We start from the raw sequence: 15,693 nt of genomic DNA, 5'->3' as shown, positions 1-15,693 counted from the left end.
TCAAGCCCACTGTTAAACTGTTTCTTTTCTGGTGTGGATTTTATCAATATACAGTAGCTGGAAGAAACGCATGTAGAAACACGGTTGCATTTTTAAATGAGGTCTGTGGAAATATGGACAACACTCGGACCTATGTTATCCAGTTGGGCTTGTTCAGAGTGTGTTTTTTTTTTTTTTTTTTTTTTTTTCTTCCTCCATCCGAATCTGCTTGAGAAAAAAATTGTAGCATGCACCAGTGTTCATATATTGAGTAAGAAATAGTACAAGATCTCTTTCACAGTATAGCATCTGTGTATTTTATGGATACATTGCAATTCATTTGCCTAGGAAGCTGTAAATGGTCTTGTCAATTAATAAGAGAAAAAAATAGCTTACAAATGACGAGAGAAAAACAAAATCATCCCAAGTTTTTTTTTTTTTGGATTTCTATTTTTTAATACTCTCATGTGACGGTTCAGATAAATAGATGAATGCAGAAAACGTTGTATTAAAAAAGATTGATAATGCCTATTATACTGCAGTTAAAAAGCAGCATTAAAAACACCACATTTATGTTGTGTGTGTGTGAACGCGTCTTATAGCTTCCAGATACAAGTAGGAATGTGTGCGATCACTGAGAGCGAACACAAATGATATTGGAATTGTTTTACTTATCACTTTGCAATTACTCGCTTGGCAGTGACTTCTCCTCCAGCAGAATGATCCAGTATCCTCATACCTGACCTCCTCTGTTGGAAGGTTGGAATTCACGTGTATGAGATGATTGGCTTTATATTTTTGGGTGTGTGATAGGTGTGCACTTTGTAATTAGCTCTTATCTTATGAAGGTCTTAATCTGTTGGAACGCAGTGACATGTATTGTTCCGACTACTTTGCTATGGTCAAGTCCCACTATTTTTCCACTGTATCTAATGTGATATGAAAGCATCCGGAATAAAGGCCCTTTTACATTTAGCGATGCACCAGCGATCCGACCAGCGATCCGACCCGGTCAGGATCGCTGGTGCATCGCTAAATGATCGCTAGTGAGCTTTCATACAGAAAGATCTCACAGCGATGCAGCAGCGACGCAGCGCACGTTACTCACCTTTCACACACAGCGATCCTGACGTCCTCCTGCCCGCGTCCAGCGTCGCTCGTCTCACAAAACATGAAGCCCAGCAGGAAGCTGATGACGAGAAATGGAGCCAGACATTCTCGCGCGATCAGCGACGGACAGCGGGGGAGCCGGTCGTTGGTAAGTATCACACATAGCGATATTGCTAGCAATATCGCTATAACGTCACAAAACCAGTGACGTTTTAACGATATTGCTAGCGATATCGCTTAGTGTAAAACCCCCTTAAGTCTCATTCTGTCTGATACTTTCTGGCAAACATGTTATCTTGATGTGTATTCTGCCTTCTTTATATGAAGAAATGTGTCCGCCTTTCAGTTGCTTAGAAGCCGTTTAGAAGAGTTACTTGCTTCCTTTTCCCTAACTGGCGTCATGTTGTTGCAGTCTCCAGACAGTGAGCTGTATGCCCCCTCCGGTCTCCTCTGCAGTCATTTTGACCAAAGCTGTTGGCGGTAATGAGGTGAGTGCTTCATATATGTATGTGTTTCTTTAGGTTCTCTTACAACATCCCATGATACCATGATGCATACAAGTTTCTGATCATCATACATGGATTAGGTGTAGTGACAGTGAGCTGAAATCTTTTACAGGACACAATTTACAATAATGCTGGTCATTAGTGCGTGCAAATGTCTTATAATGCTGCAATCCAGTAATTTTCTGTGAATATACAGTATTTTATCTTATGCTTAAAGAGGACCCGTCAAAAGTTGCTGTTGCCCTCCTGAGTACTCCAGTTTTTATGGTTCCAGAGATATGGGCCTTGTGATTTACTACTAATTTCAGTGGCTGCTCTGCATAATTGGCCTAAGAGCAACTCTCCCAAACACCATAAAAAGGCACTAACAAAAAGTTGCATATCTCAGTTGTAGAACCACGTAGCGGATTTTAAGTGACAAAAAATGTCACACTCGGGGAAGCAGCGGGAATAAAATAAGAGCAGAAAGTGGTCACTTGTCACCTGTTGACCTACAGGTCCTCTCTAAGTGATTCTCATTGGAATAGCAGGACAGGGATGCTATAACCTGTCAGATGATCTTGCTAATTTTTGTGGAATCCTTCATGCTCTATCCTTTATTCCATTGGACAATCTAAGTGTACATGTCCATAGGGGTAGTTTAGCAGAGTAAATTGCCACCTGAAATAGCATTTTGCTGATGGCTAATATGCGGATGGTCATCAATACAGTCATGTCAGAACTATGGAACGTAATATGTGCAGTGAATTTCAGTTCTTTGCTTTGCGCCGTCCCTCTGTATTGCTGTGTGTACCTCTTATTTTGTCTTAGATTGGTCACTCACCTGCCACCATCTCTCATCTGCAAAAATGCTTTTGAAATTGATTGCCTGAACCTTGCATGTTGACAGTCTTTAATGGTATGTGCAGACGATCAGTAAACACTGCGAGTTGGTACTTGCGCAGCTTCCAAATGTTCAAGAAATCCCATGCCCATTATGCGTCCAGAGACGGACATGCGGCACATCTTTCCCGACCTCAGCATGTCTATTTATCATGTGGAGATGTGAGTCTCCACAAGATAAATCTCACCCATACAATGTGTTGGTCGTGGTGAATCCACACGGTTCAATGAACACATGCGGAATCACCTACGTTCAATATCCGGGAGTGCTTTGGACGCAGCGAACATGTGCTGTGTCCAAAGTGCTGCCAATTACTGAACGTGTTCACATACCCTTACACCAATGATCGGACATGTTGAAATTCATGTCTAGGTTTCTCCATACACTTTCCAGCATCCACTGATCCTGACGACATTTATGTAATGTGTATAGCCAGCTATATCTTAGTATTTACAGTGGGTACGGAAAGTATTCAGACCCCTTAAAATTTTTCACTTTTTGTTTCATTGCAGCCATTTGGTAAATTCAAAAAAGTTCATTTTTTTTCCTCATTAATGTACACTCTGCACCCCATCGTGACTGAAATAAACAAATGTAGAAATTTTTTGAAAAATTGTTAAAAATGAAATGCTGAAATATCACATGGTCATAAGTATTCAGACCCTTTGCTCAGACACTCATATTAAAGTCACATGCTGTCCATTTCCTTGTGATCCTCCTTGAGATGGTTCTACTCCTTCATTGGAGTCCAGCTGTGTTTAATTAAACTGATAGGACTTGATTTGTAAAGACACACACCTGTCTATATAAGACCTCACAGCTCACAGTGCATGTCAGACCAAATGAGAATCATGAGGTCAAAGGAACTGGCTAAGGAGCTCAGAGCCAGACTTGTTGCAAGACACAGCTTTGGCCAAGGTTACAAAAGAATTTCTGCAGTACTCAAGGTTCCTAAGAGCACAGTGGCCTCCATAATCCTTAAATGAATATGTTTGGGACCACCAGAAGTGCTCCTAGACCTGGCTGTCTAGCCAAACTGAGCAATTGTGGCAGAAGCGCCTTGGTGAGAGACATAAAGAAGAACCCCAAGATCACTGTGCCTGAGCTCCAGAGATGCAGTAGGGAGATGGGAGAAAGTTCCATGAAGTCAACTATCACTGCAGCCCTCCACCAGTCGGGTCTTTATGGCAGAGTGTCCCGACGGAAGCCTCTCCTCAGTGCAAGACATATGAAAGCCTGCATATAGTTTGCTAAAAAACACATGAAGGACTCCCAGACTATGAGAAATAAGATTCTCTGGTCTGATGAGACAAAGATAGACCTTTTTGGTGATAATTCTAAGTGGTATGTGTGGAGAAAACCAAGCACTGCTTATCACCTGCCCATACAATCCCAACCGTGAAACATGGTTGTGTCAACATCATGCTATGGGGGGTGTTTTTCAGCTGCAGGGACAGGACGACTGGTTGCAATTGAAGGAAACATGAATGCGGCCAAGTACAGAGAAATCCTGGATGCAAACCTCTTCCAGAGTGCTCTGAACCTCAGACTTGGCCGAAGGTTCACCTTCCAACAAGACAATTACCCCAAGCATACAGCTAAAATAACAAAGGAGTGGCTTCAAACAACGGTCACAATTCTTGACTGGCCCATCCAGAGCCCTGACCTAAACCCATTTAAGCATCTCTGGAGAGACTTGAAAATGGCTGTCCACCAACATTCACCGTCCAACCTGACGGAACTGGAGGGGATCTGCAAGGAAGAATGGCAGAGGATCCCCAAATCCAGGTGTAAAATTGTGGCATCATTCCCAAGAAGACTCATTGCTGTACTAGCTTAAAGGGAATCTGTCACCCTATTTTTCACCTTTCAGCTGCCGGCACCGACATCAGGGGCTTCAGCATTCTGTAATGCTGTACATAAGCCCCCGATGTAACCTGAAAGATAAGAAAAAGGAGTTAGATTATACTCACCGGGGGGTGGTCCGGTTTTGGTCCGATGGGTGTTGCGGTCCGGCGCCTCCCTTCTTCTAACTGTGACGTCTTCTTCTTTGCTGCCTGTCGTGGCTCCTGCACAGGCGCACTGCTCTGCCCTCAACAGGGCAGAGCAGTGCGCCTGCGCAGGAGCCACGACAGGCAGCAAAGAAGAAGTCACTGTTAGAAGATGGGAGGAGCCGTGCGGGACAGCAACACCCATCGGACCGGACCGAACGCCAGGGTGAGTATAATCTAACTTTTCTTATCTTTCTGGTTACATCGGGGGCTTATCTACAGCATTACAGAATGCTGAAGCCCCTGATGTCGGTGTCGGCAGCTGATAGGTGAAAAATAGGGTGACAGATTCCCTTTTTAAAGGGTGCTTCTAATCAATACTGAGCAAAGGGTCTGAATACTGACCATGTGATATTTCAGTTTTTCTTTTTTAATAAATTTATAAAAATTTGTACATTTTTTTTTTTTTTTCAGTCAAGATGGGGTGCAGAGTGAACATTATTAATGAGAAAAAAATGAAAGTTTTTGAATTTACCAAATGGCTGCAATGAAACAGAGTGAAAAATTTCAAGAGGTCTGAATACTTTCCATACCCACTGTATTAGTCCTTTACACCAGGCTGTAGTGTAGGCTGTTTAGTCTTTAGGTGTATGCCAATATCTGGCAGTTAGATAAGTAAACTTTCTAAAAGGACTCGGGGAGCTGACAAAAGACCTGTCTGTTTGCTGGTAGTTTCATTACAGATCTGTTCCTTAAAAAAATGGCAAAAATCAGCGTGCTCAGGATAAATTGCACAACAACTCTTGTGGTCCAATTTCTCCTGTTACCCTTGTGAAAATAAAAAATAGCGGGCTAAAAAATGCTTTTTGAGGAAAAAAAATGATTTTTTCTTTTCACGGCTCTGCGTTATAAGCTTCTGTGATGCACTTGGGGGTTCAAAGTGCTCACCACACATCTAGATAAGTTCCTTAAGGGGTCTAGTTTCCAAAATGGTGGCACTTGTGGGGGGTTTCCACTGTTTAGGCACACAGGGGCTCTCCAAACGCGAAATGGCGTCTGATCTCAATTCCAGCCAATTTTGCATTGAAAAAGTCAAACTGCGCTCCTTCCCTTCTGAGCTCTGCCATGCGCACAAACAGTGGTTTACCTCCACATATGAGGTATTGGCGTATTGAGGAGAAATTGCACAACAAATTTTGTGGTTCATTTTCTCTTTTTAGGCTATGTGCACACACTGCCGATTCACCAGCGGATTTTTCTGTGCGGATCCACAGGTAAAACCGCAGGTAAAATGACCTGCGGATTGTCCAGCGGTTTTCGCCTGTGGTTTGACACCTGGACAATGGAATATGTGGCAAACCGCAGCGGAATCTGCAGAAAGAATTTACATGTCAATTCTTTCTGCGGATTCAAAACAGCAGCTTTTCCGCAGTGAAAAAAACGCAGAATGTGCACTTGAGATTGTAAATCCCATAGACTTACATGGTACTGTACACTGTCTGCGGAACTGCTGCGGATTCGCAGAGGCCATCGGACCGGACCGCGGCGATTTGCATACCTCTTCACCAAGATAACAAAGGTATTTTTGCATCAAAAGTGCGGGGTCGGGGGAATAAAAAATCCTGAAAGAATCCTTATGAGACGCACAATTGGGTGATATCTTTACATGATATCACTAAAAAGGGGTGACAGATTCCCTTTAATAGCTCCACTGTGCAACAGAAAATAATTTAAAAAAAAAAAAAAACAACTAAGAAAAAACCTTACCACCTGACCGGCACTGTTCCGCTGATGTTGGCGCTGTGTGCCCTGGTGGGCAGCAGCTAATAATTGACATTTAGCTAAAACCATAAAGCTCAGCATCTTCTCAGTTATCCCATGATGCCTTCAGGGTGGCACTAGAGACCTGAAGTACATCAATGTGCTAAGAGGAGCAGATGTAAATCCCATATCCATGTGTGACAATATGGGCACACTGCAACTATAATCAGGCATTGCAAGCCAGTGATATTCAATATGGAAACGTAGACACACAATTGGTTGTGCCAAAATGGACATTGTATCGAAACTGTCTTTATGGAATGCCATCCTGACAAATGCTGCCCAATCTGAGGGTGATGTCTTCCATCAGCAGTGTGCTTATTTATCAAGAAAAGGTAATTCATCCATAAGAACTGTATATCTAACACCAAGTAGTGGTGTGGATCCGGTCATAGGAAAACAATAGTGATGAGTGAACATGCTCGAATAACGTCTTACCAGAGCATGCTAGGATGTTATCAGAGTATCTCGGGCATATATTACGTTCGAGTCCCAGCGGCTGTTGCATGATTCGCCGCTGTTAGACAGGCACAACACATGTAGAGATTCCTTAACAAATAGGCAATCCCCACATGTGTTGAGGCTGTCTAACAACTGCAAACATGCAACCGCGGGGACTCGAACATAATATACAAGCACTCCCAGATACTCGGGTAACAACCGAGCATGATCTGATAAAACGTTATCCGAGCACGGTCGCTCATCACTAGAGAACAGGAAGAAAAAACAAAAACCTAACGACCAGGAATCTTTATGGCTGTAACGTGACGGGTTTCTGTGGGCTAAGTGTATCGCAGTACTGTGTGTATCCAGGTCACAGAACCCAGTGATTGCTCTTCTAGCACTTGTTACCAGCCATGATGGTATAAGTGGTGTCCAATTCTACATTCCTGGTGATACCCTAAGAACATTCAGTAGTTTTATGTGCACACATTCTTTTTCAGGTGGTTGAATCCACCAAGTTTTGCAGGAGGCAGACTCTTCAGGAAACGCTATCATTTTTCTTTTCCTGAACCATTTTTTTTAAAGCATTTTTTGGGGGTTGTTTCATTAGCAGTTTTTGGAAGTTTCTGTGCACCAGCATTTTTTTTAAGCATTTTTCTATCGTTTGTGTCTGGTATATTAATAGCATTTTCCAGGCTTTTTTTTTTTTTTTAACTTCGTTGAACAATAAAGAAACAAAAGCGCTCAGAAAGACGTCAGGCGTTTTTCTGAGCCTTCCCATTGACTTCCGTTATAAAGTATGTAGTGTCTTCAGTGGGGAAGAGAGCAGACACCTCACTATTTTTACCCACTTGGCATCTTTGGAAACCTGAAGCTGTTAAGATGCTTGAAAGCTTGAACATACAGTATGAACAAGTAGTTTTTACACAGAAATGCAGATATTTTCTAAGTGAAATGCTCCTGAAAAAGACATGCACATAACCCGTAGATGGTGTGATTTACGACAGGGCAATGATAATTACATTCATTGCCTCTAATCAGATCCATAATGTGAAAATGAATATGAAAACTAGTTCACTGTTAAAAAAAACCCAAAACATATATACGACACATAGTCCTGAAAATAGTTATGTAAGATATGCCTTCTAGGTATATCTCCCTCGCATACAACAACTAATTGCGCTACTCAATGATTCTGTGACAATTAATACTTTAGGGCAAGAACTAATAGTAACCAGCAAGAAATGTTCCACAGACGTGTCCAGATTCTGTTTGATGGGAATTATTTATATTTTTCTCTAAGCTAATGGAATAATAAAGTACTGCTGATGATCCGATCTGCTGTGCAACCCGAAAGGCATGGCCGGCAATATCGCATACATGTTTGAGCAGCGAGATGTGGTTAGTTGTGGTTCAGGTCACTTCTCTCATACACTGAGTGGGTTAATAGTCCTTCTAGTGATCACTGCTTACATAAACTCCTTTTGTTAGGACCCTCTTGTCTTTCTGCCATTTTTTTCCCTATCTATAATCCTTTGGGGCCGGATTAGTCTAAAACAGCAAAGTAGCCAGATGTCTGATTCTGAGATCGTCCCAGAGGCCGGCTACGGAAGGCAACTGAATTCGTTCAGGATAGCAGATCAAAGGTACCTGAGAATTACTTATGGGCACGTAATTTGTGTCACATCTATTATTATCACAGTCCATGACACTCATCATTGGTACGGGGGTGATAATCGGGAAGTTCCTTTTGAATATTTCAAAGTATTTCTGGTACATTGTAACAATATGTAATCTATTTGATGACTGCATTGATAGTAAGAGTGTTATCACTAGGTCTCTGGCCTGTCCTATAATGTCTAGTACATTGCTGCTCAAATATAATTATCATTGGTTTCTAGTAATTGGCTCCCAATCTGACTGTCAATTAGACAGAGTGCTGATATTCCTAATTTGACTAGATAGCCACTCCAGGGACATGCCCTATAACATCCAAGAGCTCCTCGTTTTAATTTTGTTATATTCTAGGTAAGCACGGTGATTCTCCATTGTCTCTTTATATGCCTGCCATCATTCCTCTTGGCTTCCTTAAGGTGCTTTCTCATTGCCTTCAAGCACCCATCCAGTGGCCCCCCCACAAAACGGGATTCGGACATATGAACCGATGGGATTGTAGACTATAATTGTGTTTTCACATTGCATTTCGGCACCCATTCAGTGACTCATGTCAGAGGGCTTATGTCCAAACCCCTCCCCAAAAATCAGGATTCAGACGTGTGCCGATAGGCTCATAGACTATAATGGTCCCGACAGAGCCAACGTGCTCTCTGCTGTGCATCATTTTCGGGCGCGAGTGTCCTCCTCCAGTAGGCATATACAGTGGCATATAAAAGTTTGGGCACCTCTGGTCAAAAAATTACTGTTATTGTGAACAGTTAAGCACGATGAAGATAAAATTATCTCTAAAAGTCCTAAAGTTAATGATAGATTTCATTCTATTTTAGGCAAAAACAAATGTTTTCATCTTTTACATTTCAAAAATTAAATTTAAAATGAAAATTGGCTAATGCAAAAGTTTGGGCACCCTTGAAGATTTGTGTGCTCAGATAACTGACCAAGGTTTTAAACCTTAATTGGCCTGTTAGGGTTATGGCTTGTTCACGATCATCGTTAGTAAAGGCCAGGTGATGCAAATTTCCCAGCTTTATAAACACTCAGCCTCCTCTAACCTTGTGCCAAAAACAGCAGCCTTGGGTTCTTAGCAGCTGACTAGCACTCTGAAAATAAAAATGTTGAAGGCCCACAAAGCAGGAGTAGGCAATAAGAAGATGGCAAAGCATTTTCAAGTTGCCCTTTCCCCAGTTAGAAATGTAATTAAGAAATGGCAGATATCAGGAACAGTGGAGGTCAAGATACGATTTAGAAGATCAAGCAAAATTTCAGTGATAGCTGCTTGTAGGATCGCTAGTGAGGCTAATAGGAAACCCTGATTGACTGTAAAAGACCTACAGAAATATTTATCAGAATCTGAAATTGTGGTAAATTGTTTTACTGTTCAGCAACACCTGCATACATATGGCCTTCATGGAAAAAGTCACCAAAAGAAAACCTCTCTTGCATCCTCACCATAAAATTCAGCATCAGAAGTAGGCAAAAGAACATCTATACAAGACTGATTCAGCATTTTGGAAACAAAAACTGTGGTCCGATGTGGTTAAAATAGAATTCTTTAGGAAAAATGATCAAAGGTATGTGTAGAGAGAAAAAAGGGTACAGAATTTCAGGAAAAGAACATCTCACCAACCATTAAAACATGGAGGTGGATCAATCATGGATGAATGGAGTTAATGAAATTTCAACCAATTCTTGATGCAAACATAACACCATCTGTAAATAAGCTGAAATTGAAACGCGAATGGCTTCTACAGATGGCTATTGATTCTTAATGAGAGAAAGATCTCGGATAGCTTGTTTTCTGAGCATGCTTATGTGCAAACAGTGTCTTTAACGTGGTCGAATATGTTGGAGTCCCTGCGCCTGCATGTCTCGCTGCTGTTGCGCGAGGGTGGCCTGTTTGACTGCCGCAACACATGCTGGGATTGTCTAACAGCTGCAAGACATGCAGGCGCGGGGACTCGAACATATTATTCGAGTACGCCGAAGACACTCGGTTAGCACACAAGTATGCTCGGATAACATCTTATCCGAGCATATTCGCTCAACACTAATAATGATCCTAAAAACACGTCAAAATCCACAATATACTGCCTCAAAAGGCGCAAGCTGAAGGTTAAGGCCAGGGTCACACTTGTGCGAGTTTCTCGCATCACACTTGCAAGTGTGACCCCGGCCTTACAGTGTCCCAAGACACTCGCGCGAGTTTCTCACATCACACTCGCAAATGTGACCCCGGTCTTACAATGTCCCCTGAAAATCTGTGGCTAGACCTCAGAATAGCAGTGCATGCAAGACGACCCAGGATTCTCACATAACTGGAAGAACTTTACGAGGAAAGATGGATCAAAATCCCTCAAACAAGAATTGAAAGTGTTATGAATGGGTCACCGAGGAGGAGAGCGCAATAGGCTATGCCACCAGAACACCAGAGAGGTTGGTCGCCCAGCGGATTGCAGACCCCTGATCTTAACACAACTAGCAGTAGCCGTGGAGCGTTCCTACGTTGCCCTAGACGCCTCGTCACAGTCAGAGGACTAACTAAGCCTAAAGACAGAAAGGTGAAATCTAAACTGCCCCGGAGCAGATCCCCAAAGGAATAGACAGCCCCCAAACATATATTGTCTGTGAGACAAGATGAAGCACAAACACAGACAGAAAATAGACTGAGCAAGAGATGGGGCCCACACTGACTAGATAGGACAGAAAAGGCACTGTCTGCAATCACGCAAAAACCCTAATAATTCCAACACAACTGATGTACAAAAATACTGAGGTTTTAGCAACCTCGTCCCCACTATATCAGCACCCAGGTGTGAACTGGCGGCTAGCAACAGGCTAATACAGCAGGGGACTGAGCAAGCAAACACAAGATACAAAAATACAGGGCAGGAGCCAGCAGCCCCAGGGGGAGCAAGCTGACCCCTGACAGCAAGGCAAAAACAGATGCAAAGGGTTTAGCAAATGTCACTTGGCTGAAAAAATGCAGGATCAGGCAGCAGACAGAAATCCTCAGTAAGCAAAGAAAGGAGTATCACCAGCAGTCACTGAGAGAAGTCTGCTCTCTTATGTAGTCCCAGTCACTACGACCCCTCCTCCAATTATCTTCTGCAGCTGTTGGGTTAGCATCATGTTGACCAGCACCACTACCAGCAGTATCCACCAGAGGGAGCCTTGCCTCAAAAGTCGGATCAAGAGAGCTCACAACATGAAAGACTCTTGGCTGGCTACAGGTACTAACCATGCAGGGTGCACAAACGTTTGCATTTGACAATTTTTTTGTAATTTTTTTTACCCTGGGTGCCCAAAAGTTTACACTGTGTTCCAAATTATTATGCAAATGATATTTTTCTCTGATTTTCCTAAATAGTCGCTACAAATGACAGTCAGTCTAATAAGTCATCACCGGTTAGAGTATACATCAAATTTTATTGCAGAAACCTCCCAATAATAACAGTATAATCTCCAAAATGAATAAAAACTCAAATTGCACTGTTCCAAATTATTAGGCACAGTAGAATTTCTAAATATTTGATATCATAGAATCGTAGAGTTGGAAGGGACCTCCTGGGCCATCTGGTCCAACCCCCTGCTCAAAGCAGGGTTCGCTAAATCATCCCAGACAGATATCTGTCCAGCCTCTGTATGACGACTTCTATTGATGGAGAACTCACCACCTCTCGTGGCAACCTGTTCCACTCATTGATCACCCTCACTGTCAAAAAGTTTTTTCTAATATCTAATCTGTGTCTCCTCCCATTCAGTTTCATCCCATTGCTTCTACTCTTTCTTTGTGCAAATGAGAATAAAGAAGATCCTTCTACAATGTGACAGCCCTTGAGATATTTGTAGACAGCTATTAAGTCTCTCAGTCTTCTCTTCTGCAAGCTAAACATTCGCAAATCCCTGCAGCCTTTCCTCATAAGACAGGGTTTGCAGACCGGTCACCATTATGGTCGCTCTTTTCTGAACTTGCTCCAGTTTGTTGATGTCTTTTTTAAAATGTGGTGCCCAAAACTGGACAGTAGTATTCCAGATGAGGTCTGACCAAAGAGGAGTAGAGGGCAATAATGACTTCACGTGATCTAGACTGTATGCTTCTGTTAATACATCCTAGAATTGCATTTGCCTTTTTTGCTGCTGCATGACACTGTTGACTCATATTCAGTCTGTGATCTATTAGTATACCCAAGTCTTTTTCACATGTGCTGTTGCTTAGCCCTATTCCTCCCATTCTGTATATGCTTTTTTCATTTTTATTGCCCAGATGCAGTACTTTGCATTTTTCCCTGTTAAAAACCATTCTGTTAGTTGCTGCCCACTGCTCCAGTTTATTTATATCTTTTTGAATCCTCTCTCTCTCTTCTCTAGTATTAGCTATCCCTCCAAGCTTTGTGTCATCAGCAAATTTAATCAGTTTACCCTCAATTCCTTCATCTAAATCGTTGCTAAAGATGTTGAACAATACAGGGCCCAGGACACAGCCCTGTGGTACCCCACTTGAGACATTCTTCCAACTGAATGTGCATCCATTTACGACCACTCTTTGGGTCCGATCACTAAGCCAGTTATGAATCCACCTAACATTTGCCTTGTCCATTCCACACTTAGCCATTTTTTCAATAAGGATTGTGTGAGATACTTTGTCAAATGCTTTGCTGAAGTCAAGATATACTATATCTACAGCATTTCCCTGATCCACCCAATCAGTGATTCTGTCATAGAAGGAAACTAAGTTAGTCTGACATGACTTAGTTACAAGGTCAGATTTATATTTTCTCTAATCAGCCAAACTATTTTCAGCTGTGCTAACATACTTCTACAAGGGTTTTCAAGGGTATTCTAACCATCCATTAGCCTTCTTACACAGTCAGCACACACAAACTACCATAAGAACACTGGAGTGATGGTTGTTGGAAATGGGCCTCTATACACCTATGAAGATATTGCATTACAAACCAGACGTTTTCAGCTAGAATAGTCATTTACCATATTAACAATGTATAGAGTGTATTTCTGAATCATTTAATGCTAGCTTCATTGGAGAAAAAAAAACTGTGCTTTTCTTTAAAAAATAAGGATATTTCTATATGTTTTAAAGAACTGAAAATGCTCATTTGTGGAATTTGCAGCATTAGGAGATCACATTCACTAAACAAAAAGGATATTTTGGAGTTAAATAGCTTAACAGGCCAAGTTACATGTTAACATAGGAACCCTTCTTTGATATCACCTTCACAATTCTTGCATCCATTGAACTTGTGAGTTTTTGGAGAGTTTCTGCTTGTATTTCTTTGTATGAAGTCAGAATAGCCTCCCAGAGCTGCTGTTTTGATGTGTACTGCCTCCCACCCTCATAGATCTTTTGCTTGATGATACTCCAAAGGTTCTCTATAGGGTTGAGGTCAGGGGAAGATGTTGGCCACACCATGAGTTTATCTCCTTTTATGCCTATAGCAATCAATGACTCAGAGGTATTCTTTGCAGCATGAGATGGTGCATTGTCATGCATGAAGATGATTTTGCTCCTGAAGGCACGTTTCTGCTTTTTATACCATGGAAGACAGCTGTCAGTCAGAAACTCTACATACTTTGCAGAGGTCATTTTCACACCTTCAGGAACCTTAAAGAGCCCTACCAGCTGTTTCCCCATGATTCCGGCCCAAAACATGACTCCACCTCCTTGCTGACATTGCAGCCTTGTTGGGACATAGTGGCCATCCACTACTCCATCCATCTGGACCATCCAGGGTTGCTAGACACTCATCAGTAAACAAGACTGTTTGAAAATTAGTCTTCATGTATGTCTGGGCCCACTGCAACCATTTCTGCTTGTGAACACTGTTTAGGGGTGGCCGAATAGTAGATTTATGCACCACAGCAAGCCTTTGAAGGATCCTACACCTTGAGGTTCGAGGGACTCCAGAGGCACCAGCAGCTTTAAATATCTGTTTGCTGGTTTGTAATGGCTTTTTAGCAGCCACTCACTTAATCCAATGAACTTGCCTGGCCGAAACCTTCCTCATTCTGTCTTTATCAGCACAAACCTGTCTGTGCTCAGAATCAACCACAAATCTCTTTAGGCTGAGTGCACACGTACTTTTTTGCCCTGCGGATTTTTCCGCGCAGAATGGAAGAAATCCGCAGGTCAAATGACCTGCATTTTTCCTGCAGATTTCTTCCATTTTTCATGCGGTTTTCGTGCGGTTTTCCATTGCGATTTTCCCCCTGCGGATTTGGTGACAGGGGAGATGGAAAACCGCACAAAAGAAGTAACATGCTGCAGATTTTGTACCGCGGGAAAACGGCGCGGAAAAATCCGCAGCGTCTGCACAGCGTTTTTTTTTTCCATTCATTTTAAGGCTACTGTACATCACAATGCGGATATGCAACGTTTCTGCTCGGTAAAATCCGCTGCGGAACCGCTGCAAATCTGCATCGTGTGCACACAGCCTAACAGTACAATGATCACGTTTAAATTTTTGGGAAATATCTAATGTTTTCATCTCTTGACCAAGGCATTGCACTATTTGATGATTTTCAGCAGCAGAGAGACCTTTTTATTTCCTAAATTCATTGAAACCTGTGCCCTGCTTAATAATGTGGAACATCATTCTTAAGTAGTTTTCCTTTAATTGAGCTCACCTGGTAAACTAATTATCACAGGCATTTGAGATTGATTTCAGTGATCCAAAGAGCCCTGATACACAATACCATATATGAGTTTATTTGAAAAACAAAAAATAACATCTTTATGACACTTAAATCCAATTTGCATAATAAATTGGAACACAGTGTATATGCCTCTATATCCCCGAAAATGATGCATGGCAGAGCTCACGTTTGCTCTTTCAGCACCATTATAGTATATGGCCCCACTGGCACATACATCCGAATCTCATTTTTCTCTTCATTTAGATGTAAGCCCTGACGTGAGCCACTGAATGGGTGTCGGAACACAATGTGAAAGTACCCTAAGAGTTTTGTTCTTCTACACTTGCCCCCTGTACTTTCCCTCTGTATTTTATGGCAAGGGTTTGTAGTACTGCAAACCTCTGACTTATTCCAGCCCCCGACTCATCTCTGCAAAATGTTAGACTCGGACATCTACGGCCGATCACTTATAGAGCACCGTAATCACTTTTCTCCCCAATTCTACAGTATCAGTTCTGTTATTTATTCAGCAATAACAGGATCACCAAAAATAAAATACAGTAGTGAGACCAATACAAAACCTACAAAAGACAAAATGAAAAAAACCCTGCTATAATTAAATAAGTAAAAA

The 15,693-nt window shown here is 42.0% G+C and overlaps 1 protein-coding gene across 3 annotated transcripts in view; it reads left to right on the top strand.

Moving 5' to 3' along the window:
- SLC10A7 (solute carrier family 10 member 7) overlaps positions 1-15,693 on the top strand; it is a 264,784-nt gene that overhangs the window by 61,281 nt on the left and 187,810 nt on the right. For all 3 annotated transcript variants that reach the window (XR_012232376.1, XM_073576231.1, XM_073576223.1), the window contains exon 4: positions 1,502-1,577. Coding sequence is in view for 2 of the 3 variants with exons in the window: in XM_073576231.1 (XP_073432332.1) it covers positions 1,502-1,577 (76 nt within the window). In the remaining variant the exon portion in view is untranslated. The remainder of the gene's footprint in view (positions 1-1,501; positions 1,578-15,693) is intronic.

The sequence above is a fragment of the Dendrobates tinctorius genome, unplaced genomic scaffold, assembly GCF_039654945.1.
Source record: "Dendrobates tinctorius isolate UK_male_01 unplaced genomic scaffold, ASM3965494v1 ptg000008l, whole genome shotgun sequence".
Taxonomy (NCBI): Eukaryota; Metazoa; Chordata; class Amphibia; order Anura; family Dendrobatidae; genus Dendrobates; species Dendrobates tinctorius.
Note: the sequence above shows the minus strand (reverse complement) of the source record. Positions and strands in the feature narration are given on the sequence as shown.